General features: G+C 41.7%; 1 protein-coding gene across 1 annotated transcript in view; it reads left to right on the top strand.

Moving 5' to 3' along the window:
- The window catches only part of FAM81B (family with sequence similarity 81 member B), a 136,131-nt gene that overhangs the window by 78,752 nt on the left and 39,410 nt on the right, over positions 1 to 17,969 (top strand). Inside the window, exons 4-5 of the mRNA XM_030192318.1 lie at positions 9,789 to 9,907; positions 15,868 to 15,997. Of these exons, the coding sequence (XP_030048178.1) occupies positions 9,789 to 9,907; positions 15,868 to 15,997 (249 nt within the window). The remainder of the gene's footprint in view (positions 1 to 9,788; positions 9,908 to 15,867; positions 15,998 to 17,969) is intronic.

Consider the following 17,969-nt stretch of genomic DNA (forward strand, 5'->3'; position numbering starts at 1 on the left):
GGCTGTATAGAGAGAGGTGTAACCAGCAGAAGAAAGGAGGTGTTGATGCCCCTGTACAAGTCATTGGTGAGGCCCCACCTGGAGTATTGTGTTCAGTTTTGGAGGCCATATCTAGCTAAGGATGTGAAAAGAAGCAGTGCAAAGAAAAGCTACAAAAATGGTATGGGATTTGCATTACAAGACATACGAGGAGAGACTTACTGACCTGAATGTGTATACCCTGGAGAAAAGGAGAAACAGGGGTGATATGATACAGACATTCAAATATTTGAAAGGTATTAATCTGCAAACAAACCTTTTCCAGAGACAGGAAGATGGGAGAACTAGAGGATATGAATTGAGGTTGAAGGGGGCAGAAAGAATGTCAAGAAGTATTTTTTTTCATGGACAGGGTGGTGGATACTTGGAATGCCCTCCTGTGGGAGGTGGTGGAGATGAAACTGGTAATGGAATTCAAACATGCATGGGATAAACACAAAGGAATCCTGTTCAGTAGGAATGGATCCACAAAAGCGTAGCAGAGATCGGGTGCCAATACCGGTAATTGGGAAGCAAAGCTAGTGCTGGGCAGACTTCTACAGTCTGTGTCCTGAAAATGGCAAGGACAAATCAAGGTCAGGTATACATATAAAGTATCACATACCAGGGGCACAGCTACGGGTGGGCCTGGGTGGGCCCAGGCCCACCCAATTTTGGACCAGGCTCGCCCGCCCACCCAAGCACACGCACAATGCAGCAGCAGCAGCCTCCTAGCGTACAGCAGACAGACTGACAGAGACGGCACCCACCTGCTTGCGCTCTGGCTCAGCTGATTCCTGAATCCTTCCAGCCCGATTTCGGCTCAGGGCTGCCCCACCACGCCACTCTGACAGACTGCAGCAGTGGAGGCTGGAGCTGAGCAGCCTAGCGTAAGCGCTACCCCACGTCGTGGGCACCCGCTCGGCTAAGGGCAGGGTAGAAATGATAAGTAGTAGTAAGTAGTGACTTGCTTAATTTTTAAATCCGGGTCAGAATGGAAGTCTGCCGCTCTAGCGCCACTGCTGGGCTACGAGGATGGATGGGGAGGTAGGTGAGGGCTGATATCGGGCCACTGGGATGGATGGGAGGGGGTAGGGAAAGGAAGGACTACAGGACAAATTTTAATTTTTGGTCTTTTATTTTGTAATTGATAAGGTTGGTCTATGTTCTACCTGTGACCGAGCAGGTGAGAGATTCTGCTGGCATGTGGTTTGTGTGAGGATCTATGAGTCTGACTTGTCTGACTATTCCAATGGGATGTGTATTGCTGCTGTGCATATTCACTGCTGCTTTTTTAAAGGCACTGTTAACTGGTATTCCTGTTCAGAATTGGTGTTAAGGTTTGCAACATAGGCTCTAAGAAGCATCTTTGCAGGATATAGTGTTACTTCACTAAGTATGTGGCAGTGATGGGATTTTGTGTTGCTGTTATTGAGGTGCTATCAGAATTTGAATACATTTTTCCTATGGAAAGCTGTTAAGAGGAAACATTCTAGCTATGCTCTCTATGTATCCCAAGAAAGGCTACTTATAACCTATATACTTAGTGCCCACCCATGTTAGCTCTGGGCCCACCCAAAATGTCAGGTCTGGCTACGCCACTGTCACATACAATGAGTTAATCTTGTTGGGCAGACTGGATGAACTGTACAGGTCTTTATCTGCCATCATCTACTATGTTACTATTTTACTATGAATTGAATTGAAAAGGGGAGTAGTTGGAGCAGCAAGATATATTTGTGTAACACGAACAAAAACATGATATCTATTCAGTTAGGAATGCATACATTTTCCCAAAGAAAACATGTAGATTGAGAAGTCCAAGAAGGCAGAAGAGTAGTCAAGGAAATAGATACTGAAAAGACGATTAAAGTAGGAAAATGCTGCAGAGTTCTACTTGCAGTTTTATTTGGTCTGGAGAAAACTAGCTGAGCTTCCATACCTGACACCATAGCTCCTTTCATTAGAGATTTATATGACTCATTTACATCATCTTAGGACAATTTTGATGATGGTTCTATAAAGCGTATCATATATCTCAAATTCAGTCATACTGTGACCTGGGTGTAACTAAAGCCTGGTATTAGCCCCTAAATCTGGACATGTGGAGTGTTGCAGGGAAGTCTGTGTCCTAGAATCAGCATAAGTCCATATTTTTTTCAGAAGCCTAAAGGTTTGCAACCCAAGCCAATATGCCTTGTCCTATCCTATTCAAGTAGCAGGGCCTAGGATAGAGATGAACTCTGTTCCATAAAGAGGACAAAGAGAAACAGTAAAGTACTTACATGTAAGCTAACCTGGAAGCTCCGACACACCCAACTCAACATCACTCCAGGTACAGTGTAGAAGTACCTATATTGAATGGTTTCTTTTTCTACCAAGCTCACCTGAACAAAGGACAAGCACACACCGGCGAGGCCTCTGAATTAAACAAAAGAAAAAGACTAGAGAGACCATTGGCAAGGTCGCCTCATATATAAACTAAGGAGAAGAAGAGACATGAGTCTCAGGTGAACTTGGTCCTCAGGATAAATCTCTGCATACCATAAGAGAAGGGGTTTCTGTACCAGTTACATCAGCTTGGGTCCACTGAACCTGCCTAGAAAAGACTGAGTGAGAGGCGTGCAAGTGAGAGCCAAGTATCTTCGCAGGAACTGAGGACAGTAATGCTGTGGCTTTATACTAATATACAATTACTGAAGTGATTTTAGCTACTTCAAGAGTTTGCTGCTGATAATCTTGAATAATGACTGATATTAAAGTATTACACCGTTGGGTTATAACTAAACTTGGAGTTACCTAGCCAAGTGTGAGTGGACTTCTTTTGGGACTCTACCCCCCCCCCCCAAGGGAAGGTCAGGGTGCAGTAACCCAACACCCAGAAAGCAGAGAAGCATAAAGGTGGTAAAGAAAAATTCCCCCCCCCCCCCCCCCCATGCCTCAGGACCTATCATCTTCTAGTTTGTGTAGTCTCAGTGATCACCCTCAAACTGAGGTCTTCCTAGGGATCTTTACAATGCAAACAAAAGAATGAGAGAGTGGAGCTCAAGATTCTTAGTGCTTTGAGTACTGTGTTTAGTTCTGGTTGCCCCAGCTCAAAAAAGGTATAGTCTAGCTAGAAAAGGTACAGAGAAAGGCAAGCAATATGTTAAAGGGGATGGAACGGCTCCCCTATAACGAAAGGATAAAGAGGTTAGGGCTTTTCACTTTGGAGAGGAGACAGCCAAGGGGAGATATGACACCTAAAAAAATCTTGAGTTTAGTAGAATGGATAAACATTTACACTTTCAAAAAGTACAAAGAATAGGAGACATGACATGAAGTAATTAAGTAGTATATTTAAAAGAAGTAGAAGAATTTTTTTTTCACTAAACACATAATTAAGCTCTGGAATTCGTTGGGTTTAATCTGTTGGTTGTCTGTGGGTTGCAGGTGGCAAGACTTACTTCTGGGCATGCATAGGGCCAATATTGTAGAATGTTTTGCTGGTGCCATGCCTTTTGAAAGAGAAGTATTCTCAGCTGCGGAGATGTATGAGGATCCTTCTGTTTAATTTAATTTGATGATTTTCAACCTGACCTTTCACCCGATAGAATGTATAAGATGAGAAACAACAATACAGTCATGGTGATATTAAGATGAATTTGACTGGGGTGGGCAAACAGCTGTTGGGTATGTTAGAGGTGATTGTTTTTATTATGAATGTGATATTAAAACTCAATCAATCAACATGCTGCTTAGAAGGGAAGTACAGGTTTCTTTAGCAGAAAAACCTAGATATTTACTGAAGGACTAGAGCACCCATATATATGGAATAAGGCGCAAGCTGTTAGTTTTAAAAAGTAGGGAAAAACTGTATTTTAAGCATTAGAAAGTTAGTAGTTGCAGAATCAGCTTAGTAAAATACAAGAATATCACAGAGCACAAAGCAGGTTTCTAATTCTGAACAGAGTATTAAATGCACTGACAGCCAACTTGTCCTTTATTTTGACAAAAATCTTGCTGACACATTGCTGCATTGCACACTTCATTAGAACAATTTGTTCTAGCATTTTATCCAATACACACGTGGAGTGACTTGGCTCTATTTATAATAAATACCCTCTTTATTCTATCATGAATTTATATAGTATTTTTGGTCTTAAAATGATAATAGTTTTAAATAAATATATATATATATATATATATATATATATATATATATATATAGTCACTTTTTCCATTAAAGATTTGCCTTCTAGTTTAAGTACTAGGCATGTATGAACCTCAAGAGGGGAAAAGAATAAGAACATGTTACATTATCCCAGGATGATACTAGTAACTAGGCAGAGGAGGCCGGTACTCCCCTACCTCTCTCCCTTTTTTGACAGATTTGAGCTCCTTGATCTGATGTCGGCTGACTCATATTGGCTGTTTCACAAAGCATTGACCTGTCCCATTACAGAAGGATAATGGGAAGATATTCATCAGTTACAACTTATATAAAACACTGCTATCAAAATAAATACTGGATCAAAAAAGTTTGATCACGTTACCCACTACTGAAAGAAGCAAATTGACTGACGTAGAGGAGCATAATCGAACAGCGCCGGCCATCTACATGGGCGGCCATCTATCTGGCCGGTGCCGGAAAGAGCGGTCCCGAACCGTATTATCGAAAAAGATAGATGGCCATATTTTCTTTTGATAATACGGTTGGGGCTGGCCAAATGCCTAGGATTTGGCAGGGTTTGAGATGGCCAGCATCGGTTTTCGGTGGTAATGGATGCCGGCCATCTCAAACCTAGCCAAAACCAAGGAATTTGGCCATGGGAGGGGCCAGCATTCATAGTGCACTGGCCCCCCTGACATGGCAGGACACCAATCGGGCACCTTAGGGGGCACTGTAGTGGACTTCTGAAATGGGTCCCAGGTACATAGCTCCCTTCCCTTGGGTGCTGAGCCCCCCAAATCCCCCCAAAACCCACTCCCCACCACTGTACACCACTACCATAGCCCTTATGGATAAAGGGGGGCACCTAGATGTAGGTACAGTGGGTTTTGGGTGGGCTTTGGAGGGCTCCCATTTACCACCACAAGTGTAACAGGTAGGGGGGGATGGGCCTGGGTCCGCCTGCCTGAAGTCGACTGCACTCACCAAAAACTGTTCCAAGGATCTGCTTACTGCTCTCAGGGAGCTGGGTCTGATATTTGAGGCTGGTAAAAAATGTTTTAGATTTTGTTTTTTAGGGTGGGAGGGGGTTGGTGAGCACTAGGGGAGTATGGGGAGGTCATCCCCGATTCCCTTCGGTGGTCATCTGATGAGTTGGGGCACCTTTTTGAGGCTTAGTCCAAAAAATAAAAGGACCAAGTCACGCCTGCCAAATGCTCGTGAAGGCCGGCTTTCTTTTTTCCATTATGGGTTGAAGCTGCCCATCTGTTAACCACGCCCATGCCTGCTCATGTCCTGCCTTCGCTACGCCACCGACACGCCCCCTTTGGCTTTCACTGGCTCCATGACGGACTGCAGTTGAAACCGGCCAAAATCGGCTTTCGATTATGCCGATTTGGCCAGCCTTGAGAGATCACCGGCCATCTCCCGATTTGTGTCGGAAGATGGCCGACGATCTTTTTCGAAAATAAGCTGGCTCGTCACATAGAATTCTTTATAAAACATTGCTCTCAGTATATAAAGCACTAATAACTGGTGAACCTCAATACTTATCTCGTCTTCTGACCCCTTATATCCCTGCTCTCTCATTAAGATCAGTTACTCAACATCATTTAATGGTTCCCTTATTTAGATAGGTTTTCCATGAACACACTAGAGCAGCCATCTTTTCAGCGAAAGGCCCAGAAAATTGGAATAAACTCCCATTAACTTTACATGAATACACATCATAACAACAATTTAAGAAAGAATTGAAAATGTTCCACTTTTGAGATGTGTACAGTTAGTGACACGAAACTACATACATGATGACTCATTTCTGGAGATGAGTCTGGATTAGAGTTCCCCCTACCTTGTGTGTTCCCCTTTGATTTTCTATTGACATTGTAGTTCTACCATTTCCCCCTTTATGTTTCTAGTTTAGTTTCCTCCTCTCCCTGTTTCACTTTCCTTCTTGCTTTATGTACTTATTTTAGAATGTAAGCTGCCTAGCTGCCACGATGGGCGGGGTAGTAAACCCTAATAAAACTTGAAACTCGAGTACATGTTTCAGACAATCAACTGGCTTATAGTTTATACAACATACAGAAGAAAGCATACACAATGGAAGATAGGGATGTAAAGACTGAATAATACTTATTTTTTGCATTTCCTCTTTCTAGCCTTCCATCTTTGGTTCTCTTTGCTCTGGATAAGAGGATCTATGAACTCTTGTTGGAGGGACACTGCTAAGGCACATTCTTGGTGCCAGTCATTGGCCAGGAGATGCCTTCACTATAGTAGCAGCTATTTTCCCTCATCAGACTTGAGTGCACTTTCTCTATGGCCATGACATGTCCAACTTACCATGACAGATAAGGGATCAAATGTTTCGGCACAGAGCTGCATTCTAAACCAACCAAGAGAGTAAAGTATCTTATATTTACCCCATTAAATAACAATAAGAAATGTGACTACAACAGCAAGAACCTACCTAACCCTTCACTACCCCAATTGCAAAGATATAAAATATAAATCTTCACATGCTGCCAGCCTCTCGTTTATAGGCACACAACTTTGGAACTCACTACCCAAAGACATGAAACTCACAGAAAACTACCTACAGTTCAGAAAAAAAACTGAAAACACATCTTTTCAAGAAGTCTTTCCCCCCTGGATCTGCCTAATCCTACACCACCATATATCACGAAAAGTTCAAAAATGGAAAACAATAATAACCTCTCTCACAATAAGCTAATATATCAACCTATATTGTATATCAACCTATTATGTACTAGACTTCTACAAATCTAAATTTTGTAACCGCCTTTTTAGCAATATGTAAGCCACCTTGAACGTGCCATATGACGGGAAAATGTGGGATACAAATGCAGTAAATAAATAAATAGATAGAAACAGAGAAAAATGAGGGCAGATATCATGGGGCCTATCCAGTCTACTCATCCATGCCATCTGCTATCCCTTCCTTTCTCTTAGAAATCCTATATACTTGTCCCAATCATCCTTGAATTTAGATATAGTTTTTGTCTCCACCACCTCCACCAGAAGGCCATTCCATGAAGTATTTCCTCAGTTAACTCCTGAGTCTGTTACCTTTCACCTTCATTCTATGCCCCTTCATTTCAGAGCTTCCTTTCAATGGAAAAAGACTCGCCTTCTGTGCATTTATGTCACAGAGGTATTTAAACCACCTTTCCTCCAAAGTATACATATTGAGATCTTTAAGTCTATCCCCATATGCTTTATGATGAAGACCACTGACCATCTTAGTAGCCACCTTCTGGACCAACTTCATCTTGTTTCTATGTTTTTTTTTTTTTTTTTTTTTTTTTATTTATAAAAATTTATACATTTATAATCAAGCAAAATACTTGTTTGAAAAGCAATACATTTCAGTCATTTCAAAGAAAGTATAACAAGAAAATAATTATTTGAAATTTCTTGCTCAAGTCCACATTATTGAGACAAGATTTTAAGAAATGGAATTATTTATAGACATAAATTTCAAAGATAGAGCACTAAATGATAACAGTCATCATTGCACAGTGTTTTCACATATTTAAAGGGACAAGGTGTTTTAAGTACCCCTATTTTGCCTTGAGGTAAGGAATATTGTCAGCTGCGCTGGGTCAAAAAACACATACTTATTTGCCTGGTATCTCACCACACACTTGCAAGGATATCGCAAGTAAAATGTTGCACCCAGCTGAGTTACTGCTGGTTTCATTAAAAGAAAAGACTTCCTACGCTTTTGTGTTTCTCTGGAGATGTCGGGAAACATTTGTATTTTCTGACCAAGAAATGATTTATCTTTATTCTTAAAATACATAGACATTAACCACTGTTTATCAGGTGCCAATGCCACTGTAACTATTAATGTTGATGAAATTATATTTTCATTATCTGATGATTCTAATAAATCAGTGACATTCAATGGTTGTTCTTGGCCTGTTATTTTTTGATCACCTCTTTCTTTAACTGGAAGATAATACACTTGGGAGAAAGGAGGAATTAAATCCTCCCCTACACCTAAAATTTCCATTATGTATTTTTTTAACATTTCCCTGGGAGATATAACAGTTTGTTTAGGAAAGTTTATCAAACGTAAATTATTGCTTCTAATATTGTTCTCAAGCAGTTCAGTTTTTCTTCTCAATGAAGTCAAATCTTTAATCATAACCTCCTGCTGGGTAAGCAATCTTTTCATATCCAAATCTTTTTGTTCTTCTATCTGTTCCAGTTTAACAATTTTTAAGTCCATGTTATTTATTTTTTCCTCTTGTTTTAACATTTCTTGGTTTAGTCTATTTATTTGTGGAGTAATTGATTTCCCTAGATCTACAATCAGAGTCCACAAAGAGTCTAGAGTAACTTCTGCTGGCTTGTGCATATCAAAAGAAGGGAGTGGTGGTCCTACCAGATTCAAGTTTGCTGAATTCCCCACCGAATTCGTTGTAAATTTCGGTGTAGCCATCAAGGCTTCTTACTCTCCAGCCAGAGGATGATCTGCCTCCCGACTAGGACTGGTCTCTCCGCTTCTGGGGGACCGATTCAAAGTCGACTCTGACGGGGTGCTACAGCCCAACGGCTGAGGGGGTGGTTCCCTTGTGTCGGGGCTGAGCGTAAGCTCTAGCCCTGGAGACGCCGCCGTGCCTCCATTCGCACCGGCGCGTATCAGCGGGCTACCTCCCGGCACTCCGAGCACTGCGGTAGATGAAACTGCTGGCGTCTGGAAAAAGGGCCGAATATCATGCGAAGTAGGAGCCGATCGCTGGGGAGCACTGGAGGCGGACTTGCCCCTTCGCTTCGGCATCGTAAGGAAATCAGAGAGCAGTAGTAATGATGGCTGTTAGCAGGTACGCTCGGTGGCCATCTTGTCTCTGTTTCTATGTTTTTAAAGGTGTGGTCAACAGAATTTTACCCAGTACTGTAAATAAGGTCTCACCAGAGTTTTGTAAGGAGGCAACTATCTTATACAGAGGTAAATTTCAGAAATGGCTGCCACACTGTCTGTTTCCATGCTGCCATCTGTGGAAACACTAAGATTCAGTTTTTTTTTCAGCTGCTTGCTAATCCCCCGAGGCAGGTCTGGTTTGACCAAAATGCCTTTTTTTTTTGTTGTAGGCATCTGAAGTCTTACAAGAGAAATACAGTGTTGTATCCACTTGAGTAGTGTGAGATAAGTAATCATTGTTTCTATATTATACATTGTGTTGGTTTGTGGTTACGTTTTGCTACACTACCCTTTTTATGCTAAAAATTGAAATAGGTCCTTTAAGCTATGAAGGCAAATGATTGACAGTGCGGAAAGGGATTGGGTTTGAAATAGCTGAGGCTATGAGAGATCCAACAGCTCATTCATATAACTTTGTATGCCTCCAAGCTTTATGTGTCCTTTTATTAGTACAGTTAATTGATTTTGAACTGCCACTTGTTCTTTATTTCCCCTTTTTTTGTTATTTGTTTGGGATTCTGCCAGGTACTTATGACCTGGACTGGCCACTGTTAGAAGCAGGATACTGGGCTAGATGGACCATCGATCTGAACCAGTATGGCTATTCTTATGTTCTTCAAGTGTACAGACATAAAATGAATGTGAGATTTATTTGCACACTTACAGGCCTTGGAACAGCACATAATCAGCAGGGATAATGTGTCTGCAGGGACCAGTTTTGTGGTGCAAAGCTTGGACCAAAAACATTACACTGGAATTGGAGATCTTCGTGGAAGGGTGACCAGGTGAGTAGATGTTCATGAAATGTTACATAAAATTCTCTCTCTCTCCCTCTCTCTCTCTCTCTCTGCATGTTTTATTGTTTGCTCTCAGGATAGAATTATGCAATGGTACTGTTTGCTCAGGACTTGAATAAAAAATTTAAAAAAACAACTTTGGAAGTAGTGGGCTGGCATCCGGTATAGGAATAGCATTCCAGTCCTGATGCTCGGACTTTTGGTGTGAATTCTGCAGAAAGTTTACAATTCTCAGGGATCCAGAGACACTGAAAGAAGGATCTGATGTCCTGCCCCTGAATTTAGATTTACAATGAAATCTATAGGTCGCTAATTTATGGAAATGAGCAACTCAGGGGTCAATATTTAGGGTGGTTTATGCAGCTAGGAGGGGCTCCTACCTCCTTAAACCACACTAAGCAGGCCCTCCCTCGATTTTCAGCAGCACTAAACTGCACGGTGCCACTGAAAGTCCAGTATGACTGCTACAGCACTGACGGGTTAGTGCCAGGATGGTCTATAGGCAGAGTCGGGTTGGAGCTGAAAGATATGTGGGCACTGGCAATACTTAGTTCTGCTACCCTCACACCAAACTGGATAGATTAGACCGGATGAAAAACGGTCCTATTTTTGCCAGATTGCGTGTGTGACTACCAGCACTTTTGTGGATAAGTGTACACTTAAAGATTTAAGAGCTAGCAGGACACTTAAATGCTATTCTGTAAGGGTATAAGACTAGATTCATTTCATTTCATTTCACTTACTGAATTTTATATGTCACGTTATCCAAATGAATTTGGCTCAATGTGACTTACAGTAAAGATAAAGTACTGTGAAAAGCTCTCATTTACATTATGATAATAACAATCCACAAGGCTATCAAACTCAATAAGTAATAAATGTGTAGATCATAAAAGTGTATCCTTAAAGCTTTCAAACACAATAAACATTAAACTTAAAATGATGAATTTGTGTACACTAGGCTATCTAGCTCAATGAGCAAATAAGTGCATAGATCATAGGAATATATACATATCCTTAAAACTTTCAGACACAATAAACATTGAAGAGAAAATCATGAATATATGTACCTTATACACTAGTCTCCTGTCTATTCCTAAACATAGATCATAATAACTAGATTTCTAGTAATAAACATCTTTTTTAAAAAGGTAGGATTTAAGCATTTTCTCCCAGATTCTATACAGTGCGACTTAAATGGATTGTGCATGCAACTTAGCTAACAAGCCAATCAGCACTGATAATTGTCAATTAACAAGTAATTATTGACACTAATTGGCATTAATTAGAATTTACATGCACAACTGTTTAAGCGTATTCTGTAACGTGATGCACATATATTCTAATTCGTACAGCTGAAAAGGAGGTGTGGCCATGGGCATGGAATGAGAGGGTCATGGGCATTTCTAAAATCTATCCGCGTTGTTATAGAATACACCTGGTCTGCACCTAATTTAGGCGTTGGCATTTACACCAAGTTTTACTTGACGTAAATACATGTGATTAAATTCGGTCACATAGATGGCTGTTCGGCGTATTCTATAAACCGCACCAAAAATTAGGCATATTCTATAAGGTACGCCTAAATCTAGGTGTACTTTATAGAATACACTTAGGCTTATTTTTTTCAGCATGGATTTTTTAGGCATGATATATAGAATCTAGCGCTTTATGAAAATGTAGTTTTTAAAGTGAACCCTTGCATTCGAGTTGCATGCCATTTATAGAAAAGCGCTTAGAGCCAATTTCTGCACCAAACTTTGAGTGCAAGGATTTACACCAACTGAAACCTGGTGTACATCTTGGCATGTAATTTAGGCACAGATCCTTGGTATTCTATAATACTGCGTATATCTATAGTGAACACCCCTGACCCGCTCATGCCCCTCCCATGGCCACACCCCCTTCTGAGTTACACGCTATAAGATTTGCGTGCGGAGCTTTATAGAATAGCACTTAGCAAGTTGTGCATGCAAATCCAACAGTTACCAATTAATGCCCATAATTGATTGTTAGCACCCAATTATGGGTTCTAATTGGCTCAGCCAATTTCATTGTGCTTATATCTTAAGATAGTGCGCAATTTTTCTCACCATTAATAGAATCTGGGGGACAGTGTGCAAATGCAAGAGAGGCATACACATGGGCAGGGCTCCCACTTACACATTAAGTTACTTAAAGAATGATGTAAATTACATGTTGTGACAAGTGGGTGTTGGGCATGACCGGTGAAATAATACAGCCAATCAGATGCAACACAAAAGTAAGTATTTATTTAAAGAGATTCTCAGGCTTCTTCCTTCACAGGGCCCGAGACACAGGTTGGGAACTATGAAGAAAAATGTGTTTTAAGGCTGTAAAACTTATTGGATATTTTCCTGCATTGATTATGTTCTGCGGTGTATTTCTCCTATTTGGCCAGCAGGTAGTGTTTCTTTGCTGTGAAGCTGTTATAGGAAACTGAATGTCCTTTTTCTTTAACACAAGCAGGAAGCAAGCAGCAGTATACCTTTAAAACGTGTTGACTGGACTCATATTGGCCTGGAATTTGAAATTACCCAGCAGTTGTTGCTGGTTGTTGCTTCAGTTTCAGCCCGGGAGAAGAGAGAGCTCTTTGCCGAAGCCCTTTAAGAAACAGTTATCTTTGATAACTGGTTAACAACTATATATGTCCTGATCTCCCCAGCTACTTTCTAGGAAGTATGCAACTATTTAGTTAGTTCTCTAATTGACCCATTTTCAGTTACTTGTTACCATTTGCTATTTGCATATTTTTTTGTCCACTGTTCCAAGTTCTGAGAATAAACACATTTGTTCATTCTCCCTGTCTGAACTGATAAAAAATCCTGGTGGTTTGTGTGTTGGGTCTGTGAGTGCTTTCTGGGAACTGTGGGACCACTGGGAGTATGGCCCCAGTAACCCAGAAATTACTGGGGATAATTTGAGAGTGGGAGACTCACCCAGAGGTGGTTGTGACCCAGTCGGTGGGAGGAGGTTCTAGTGTAGACCACAAGCTGCAGGTGCAGGTGGACCTGAGCGGTACTGTGGATAGACCCTGTAAGTGGTTGTGGGGTAATCCCAAGTGGGTGGCTAGGCATTTCATGACAGAAACCTTCTGCAGTCCAGCAACAGAGTTTTAGGCAGGTGTTTAGGATACCCACAATAAATATGGATGAGATAGATTTGCATACACTGCCATTATTACATGCAAATCTGCCTTGTGCATATTCATTGTGGAACTCTTGAAAACCAGACTGGCTAGGAGGTGTTCCAGGAGTGACTTGAGAAACACTGCAGTAATAAGAAGAGACAGCCAGAATCATGTGCCATGTAGAAGCCTAACCTGGCTGCTTGGGAGGACTGTGAAAACCAATTGGTGGTATCATCTTTGCTACTCAAACTCATGCCTGGAATTTGTCTGAGATGACTAGCTATTTCAGAAATATAGTGCTGGAGTATAAGGGGGAAAACCCTCCCACGTTACCCCTCGGCTCTCAAGGAGCACAAGTGAGTTCATACATCAGCTTCTATCAGATCAGGAACCTAGATGCACTAGTCAAATGCAGGGCAGCTCAAATACATTATATCTCCCTGAGACTACTTGACCTGAGCCAGCCTGTTTCCCTAGAAGAGGCTAAGGTAGACAAAACATTGTGGCCTCAATATTCAGTGGTACATATCCAGATAGGAACAGCATCTACCCAAATAAGTGCCGCTCAATGGGGCCATAACCGGGTTTTCAGCAACATTATCCAGATCATGCCATGGAAATGATATCTGACTGCCTCAGCACTATCCCCCTAATTCGATAAAAGTCACCAAAAATTGTGTGCTCAACTTAATTGAATAATAAGCCAATTAGTGCCAATAATTGGCTTTTTAACTAGCAATTATGGGCACTAATTGAAATCAGTATGTACGTGCATAAATTTAGGTGTGTGATCCAGAAAAGAGGTGCAGAAATGGGAGTGTCATGGGTGTTTTGGGGTAGACTTGGTATAGATTCGGTGTAAATTTGGTTTCCACCACATTTTCGTCAGTACAAATGGACACACCTAAATTTACATGTGGCCCCTGTGCTTAAGCACTATTCTATAAACTGTGTCTAACTTTAGGCAGGGCTTATAGAATAGCGCTTAACCAAGTTATTTCTGTGCCTATTTTTTAGGTGCGATTTATAGAATTCACCCCTATCTGGGTAATGCCAGGGTGATCTGGGGGTGAAGCCAGAGTTATTCTAGTGCTGCCAATATTCAGCACTGGTACACAGATAAGTATGTGGGTAAGTTAGGACAGGCAAACTAGTTGTCCTGACTTACCAGATAATCAGCACCAGTACCCATATCAGTGGTACCTAGATAACTTCACGTGCCCTGTCTATACCCATATATTCAACGTTGATATCTGTGTATAGGTTTAAATGCTGCAGTCATCATTTGAATCCATCACTGACCCTTGTGTTTAAATAACAGAGGGTGTAGTTCTAAACATACATGAATAAAAGTGAGCTAGGGCCACTGGGCACTCTACTACCTGTGCCATGAATTTGAATGAACAGCTCAGACGTTTTTAGAGGAGGTGAGAGCGGCACTTTTGCATGGGGTTATTATGACACACAGACAATGATTTTATAAGGGCAGTTTCACTGTATAAAACTTAGCTGAAAACTGTGTATAACACATACATTCCTTCAGCATGTCGTGGGATTGGTATTTTTACAGTACAACTTTGCAGACAGTGTTCAGTATCTAATGAAGAAACTTGGATACTACTATTTGGAATACAGTAGAAGTCCAATAATCTGGATGCCAGAAATCCAGACCACCTGAGAATTTGGACCCCCTAAAAATTGTGATATCCAGATCGCCTGAGAATCTGAACTACACCTTCTCCCTCCCTCCTGCCCTCCCTCCCTCTCATGGTCCATGCTACAGCACCAGTGGCAGCCTTACTCACAGGCTGCCTCCAGCCTGCACCAGGCCTTTCCCTCTGACCCATCCCGCCCTTCCGAAAACAGGAAGTTGCATCAGAAGGGGCGGGGTGGGTCAGAGGGAAAGCCACAGTGCAGACCAGAAGTAGCCTGTAAGGCTGCCACTGGTGCTGCAGCACGGAAGCTTTCTGAAAAGAGGAGAGACACAGGATGGGGAAGAGAGACACAGAGAGATGCTGGATGGGGAGGAGACACACAGAGATGCTGGATGGGGAAAAGAGCATTGCATGGGGAAGAGAGATGATTAAATTTGAATTTTAAAAGTACTGCTTGAGAATCCAGAAAATCCAAACATCCGGACTGTCCCAATCCCCAAGCAGTCCGGATTTTTGGACCTGTACTGTAGTAACTTAGAGAACCTCAGGCAGAATTCAATCCTCTTCAGATCTAGGAACAGCAGCACATCAAGCCCCTGGGGTCAAGCCTGATTCATTCTGATCTTTCTCTCTCTGTGCCAAAAATCAGTAAGATCACAAATTTGTAAGAATTTGATAGGCAGCACATGCATTCCTGATAATGGATGCTAATGAAGCATGCTGTAGAGTTTGCACTTTATTGACAATGTTCAATGTATGGGGAGGGGGAGTTGTATATTTTTAATGTATGTTTTTTTTGTTCCTTGCCCCGGATAAGGGTTGGTTATAAATAATAATAATATCTACAAATCTAATCTAAAATCTAAATCTAAAATATGAATGCTTCTGCTATGCCACCCTGAAATTGAACGGAGAACACCAGCTCCTTTCGAAAACAGGTCGCCTTATTAAACACAAACTGAGCAGTGAAAGGTTGTGTGTGACTTTTCCCTTCAGCCATTGTGATGATGGTAAGGCAACATTCCCATGCAATATGCAAAAAAAATTATATGGGGACACTAGAGAAGACGGGTTGTCTAAAAATACTATCTAATGTTTCCTCTGGAGAAGTGGTCATCTGTTTTGATTTTTTTTCCCTAAAGATGCGATGCAAGTATTTTAAAGCTCTCTGGAGACGTAAGCACGATCAGACAAGAGCTACAGAAACAAGAGAGAGAAATCCACGGCTTAAGGTCGGCCTTGGAAGTGTACATTAAAGATTTGGAAGTGAAGGTGAGTGCTTTGAACTGCACCAATTTGAAGCTCTGCTTACCTGGCAAAATCCTGGTGATCTGAATGGCACTGTGATCTTCTGTTGTCCATATTAACATATGATGTAGGGCATTATAAAGTTTGCAAACATCCTTACATATGCTAATGCCCAAGTTAGAAATAAGCCAAACACTGATGCAAGTAACAACACTAAAATTGAGCATTCACGCGATGTGAGGGGAAGCAGGACACACAATGCACAGAGAGCTGTGCTGGAGAAAGCTTCAACTGGTAGGGGTTGGGGACCCCCGCCAGTCAAGATTTGTGGGGTTGCGGCAGGGAGGGAGATGAAAGTGTGCCCACTCACACACTTTGGGCTCCAGACCCTCCAAAATGTTGAGGTCTGGCTACACCCCTGATAGTACCTGGGGCAATGGAGAGCTAAGTGACTTGCTCATGGTCACAGAGCTGCAGAGGGAATTGAACCTGGTTCTCCAGAATATCAACCCACTGTTGACCATCAGGCAGCAGTAGGAATTGAACCTGGTTCCCCAGCCAATCAGGTCTTCAAGATGCCCACAATGAATATTTATGAGAGACATTTGCATGCAGTGGAGGCAGTGCGTGCAAATCTTTCTCATGAATATTCATTGTAGATATCCTGAAAACCTGACTGGCTGGGGTGCCTCCAGGACCAGTTTGGGGAACCTCTCAGCTAGTGTGTGCACATTATCACTGTGCTAACTGGTTAGTACATCCACAACATGGGAAGTGGTAAATGCTCCTGTCGTAATTTTTTTTTAATGGTCGCACATTAATGCTAACATTAGTGCATGGCCTTTAATGAAACAAATTTAAAAAAGCCCTTTTTGACTGTTGTGCTAGAGACACCCACTAAGCTCATTTCTTAGCACAGCTTAGTAAAAGGACCCCATAATATTTTAAGGTATTTAATTCCTTTTGAAAATGTATGACTCCACAATAACCGAAAGGGTTTTTTTTTTTTATTCCACACAATAAAATGTATTTATTTGGGAATTTACATGTTTTAGTTCTTCTAAATGATTGTTGTTATTTCGTATTTTCTTTTGAAAGACCTCGTCTAGTTCTTTCATTTTCTATATGTCCATGTCATCGCCCGTTTGATTCAAGTTCTGTAGCAGGTTGAGATGTGGCTAGATACCTGCAGCAACTCTGTGGTGATGAGGAGGATTCAGACTCATGTTTTCTCATGCAGATTTATTAAGGGAAACAGCACTCCTAACGTCTTCCTGCAATTTTTCATAATCCGCATGTGTTTTGACAACTTTGAATAGTTTTGTGTCATCTGCAAATTTAATCACCTCACTCGTCATTCCCTTTTCCAGATCATTTATAAATATGTTAAATAGCACCAGTCCCAGTACAGGTCCCTGCAGCACTCCACTATTCACCCTCCTCCATTGAGAAAAACAGTCATTTAACCCTACCCTGTCCTCTGATTTCTGTCCAATAACCAATTCCTAATCCACAGAAAGATATTGCCTCCTATCAAGTGGTGTGCTGGGAAATTTTTAACAATAGGTTCTCTCTCGGCACAGCCAGCCTGTAATTTGGGGGGGGGGGGGGGGGCTGAGGTAGAGTAAGGGTAACACATTCCTCTCTCTCTTTCCTCTCCCCATGCAGGCATGCTAGGCATACTTTTGCTGGCAGGGTACCGAGCCCCAGCAGCCAAATAAATTGACTATCATCACTCCCTGCTGCTTGTTTATGGCAGCATGCAGGAGTTCTCATGCATACTTGCACAAGAAGTCCTGGCATGCTGCTCAGAGCCAGAAACAAGCATTGGGGAGCAATGGCAGTCCATTTATTTGGCTGGCAAGGCTCGGTATCCCTGCCAGCAAAGGTAAAAGAGTTCAGAGATGCCAAGGGTGGTCCATCTCAAAGTTGGAGATTTACCACCATTATTGTGGAGATTGAAGGCCAATGAGTGAAGTTTTTCTTGTGGGCTCCA

The sequence above is a fragment of the Microcaecilia unicolor genome, chromosome 2 (assembly GCF_901765095.1).
Source record: "Microcaecilia unicolor chromosome 2, aMicUni1.1, whole genome shotgun sequence".
NCBI lineage: Eukaryota > Metazoa > Chordata > Amphibia > Gymnophiona > Siphonopidae > Microcaecilia > Microcaecilia unicolor.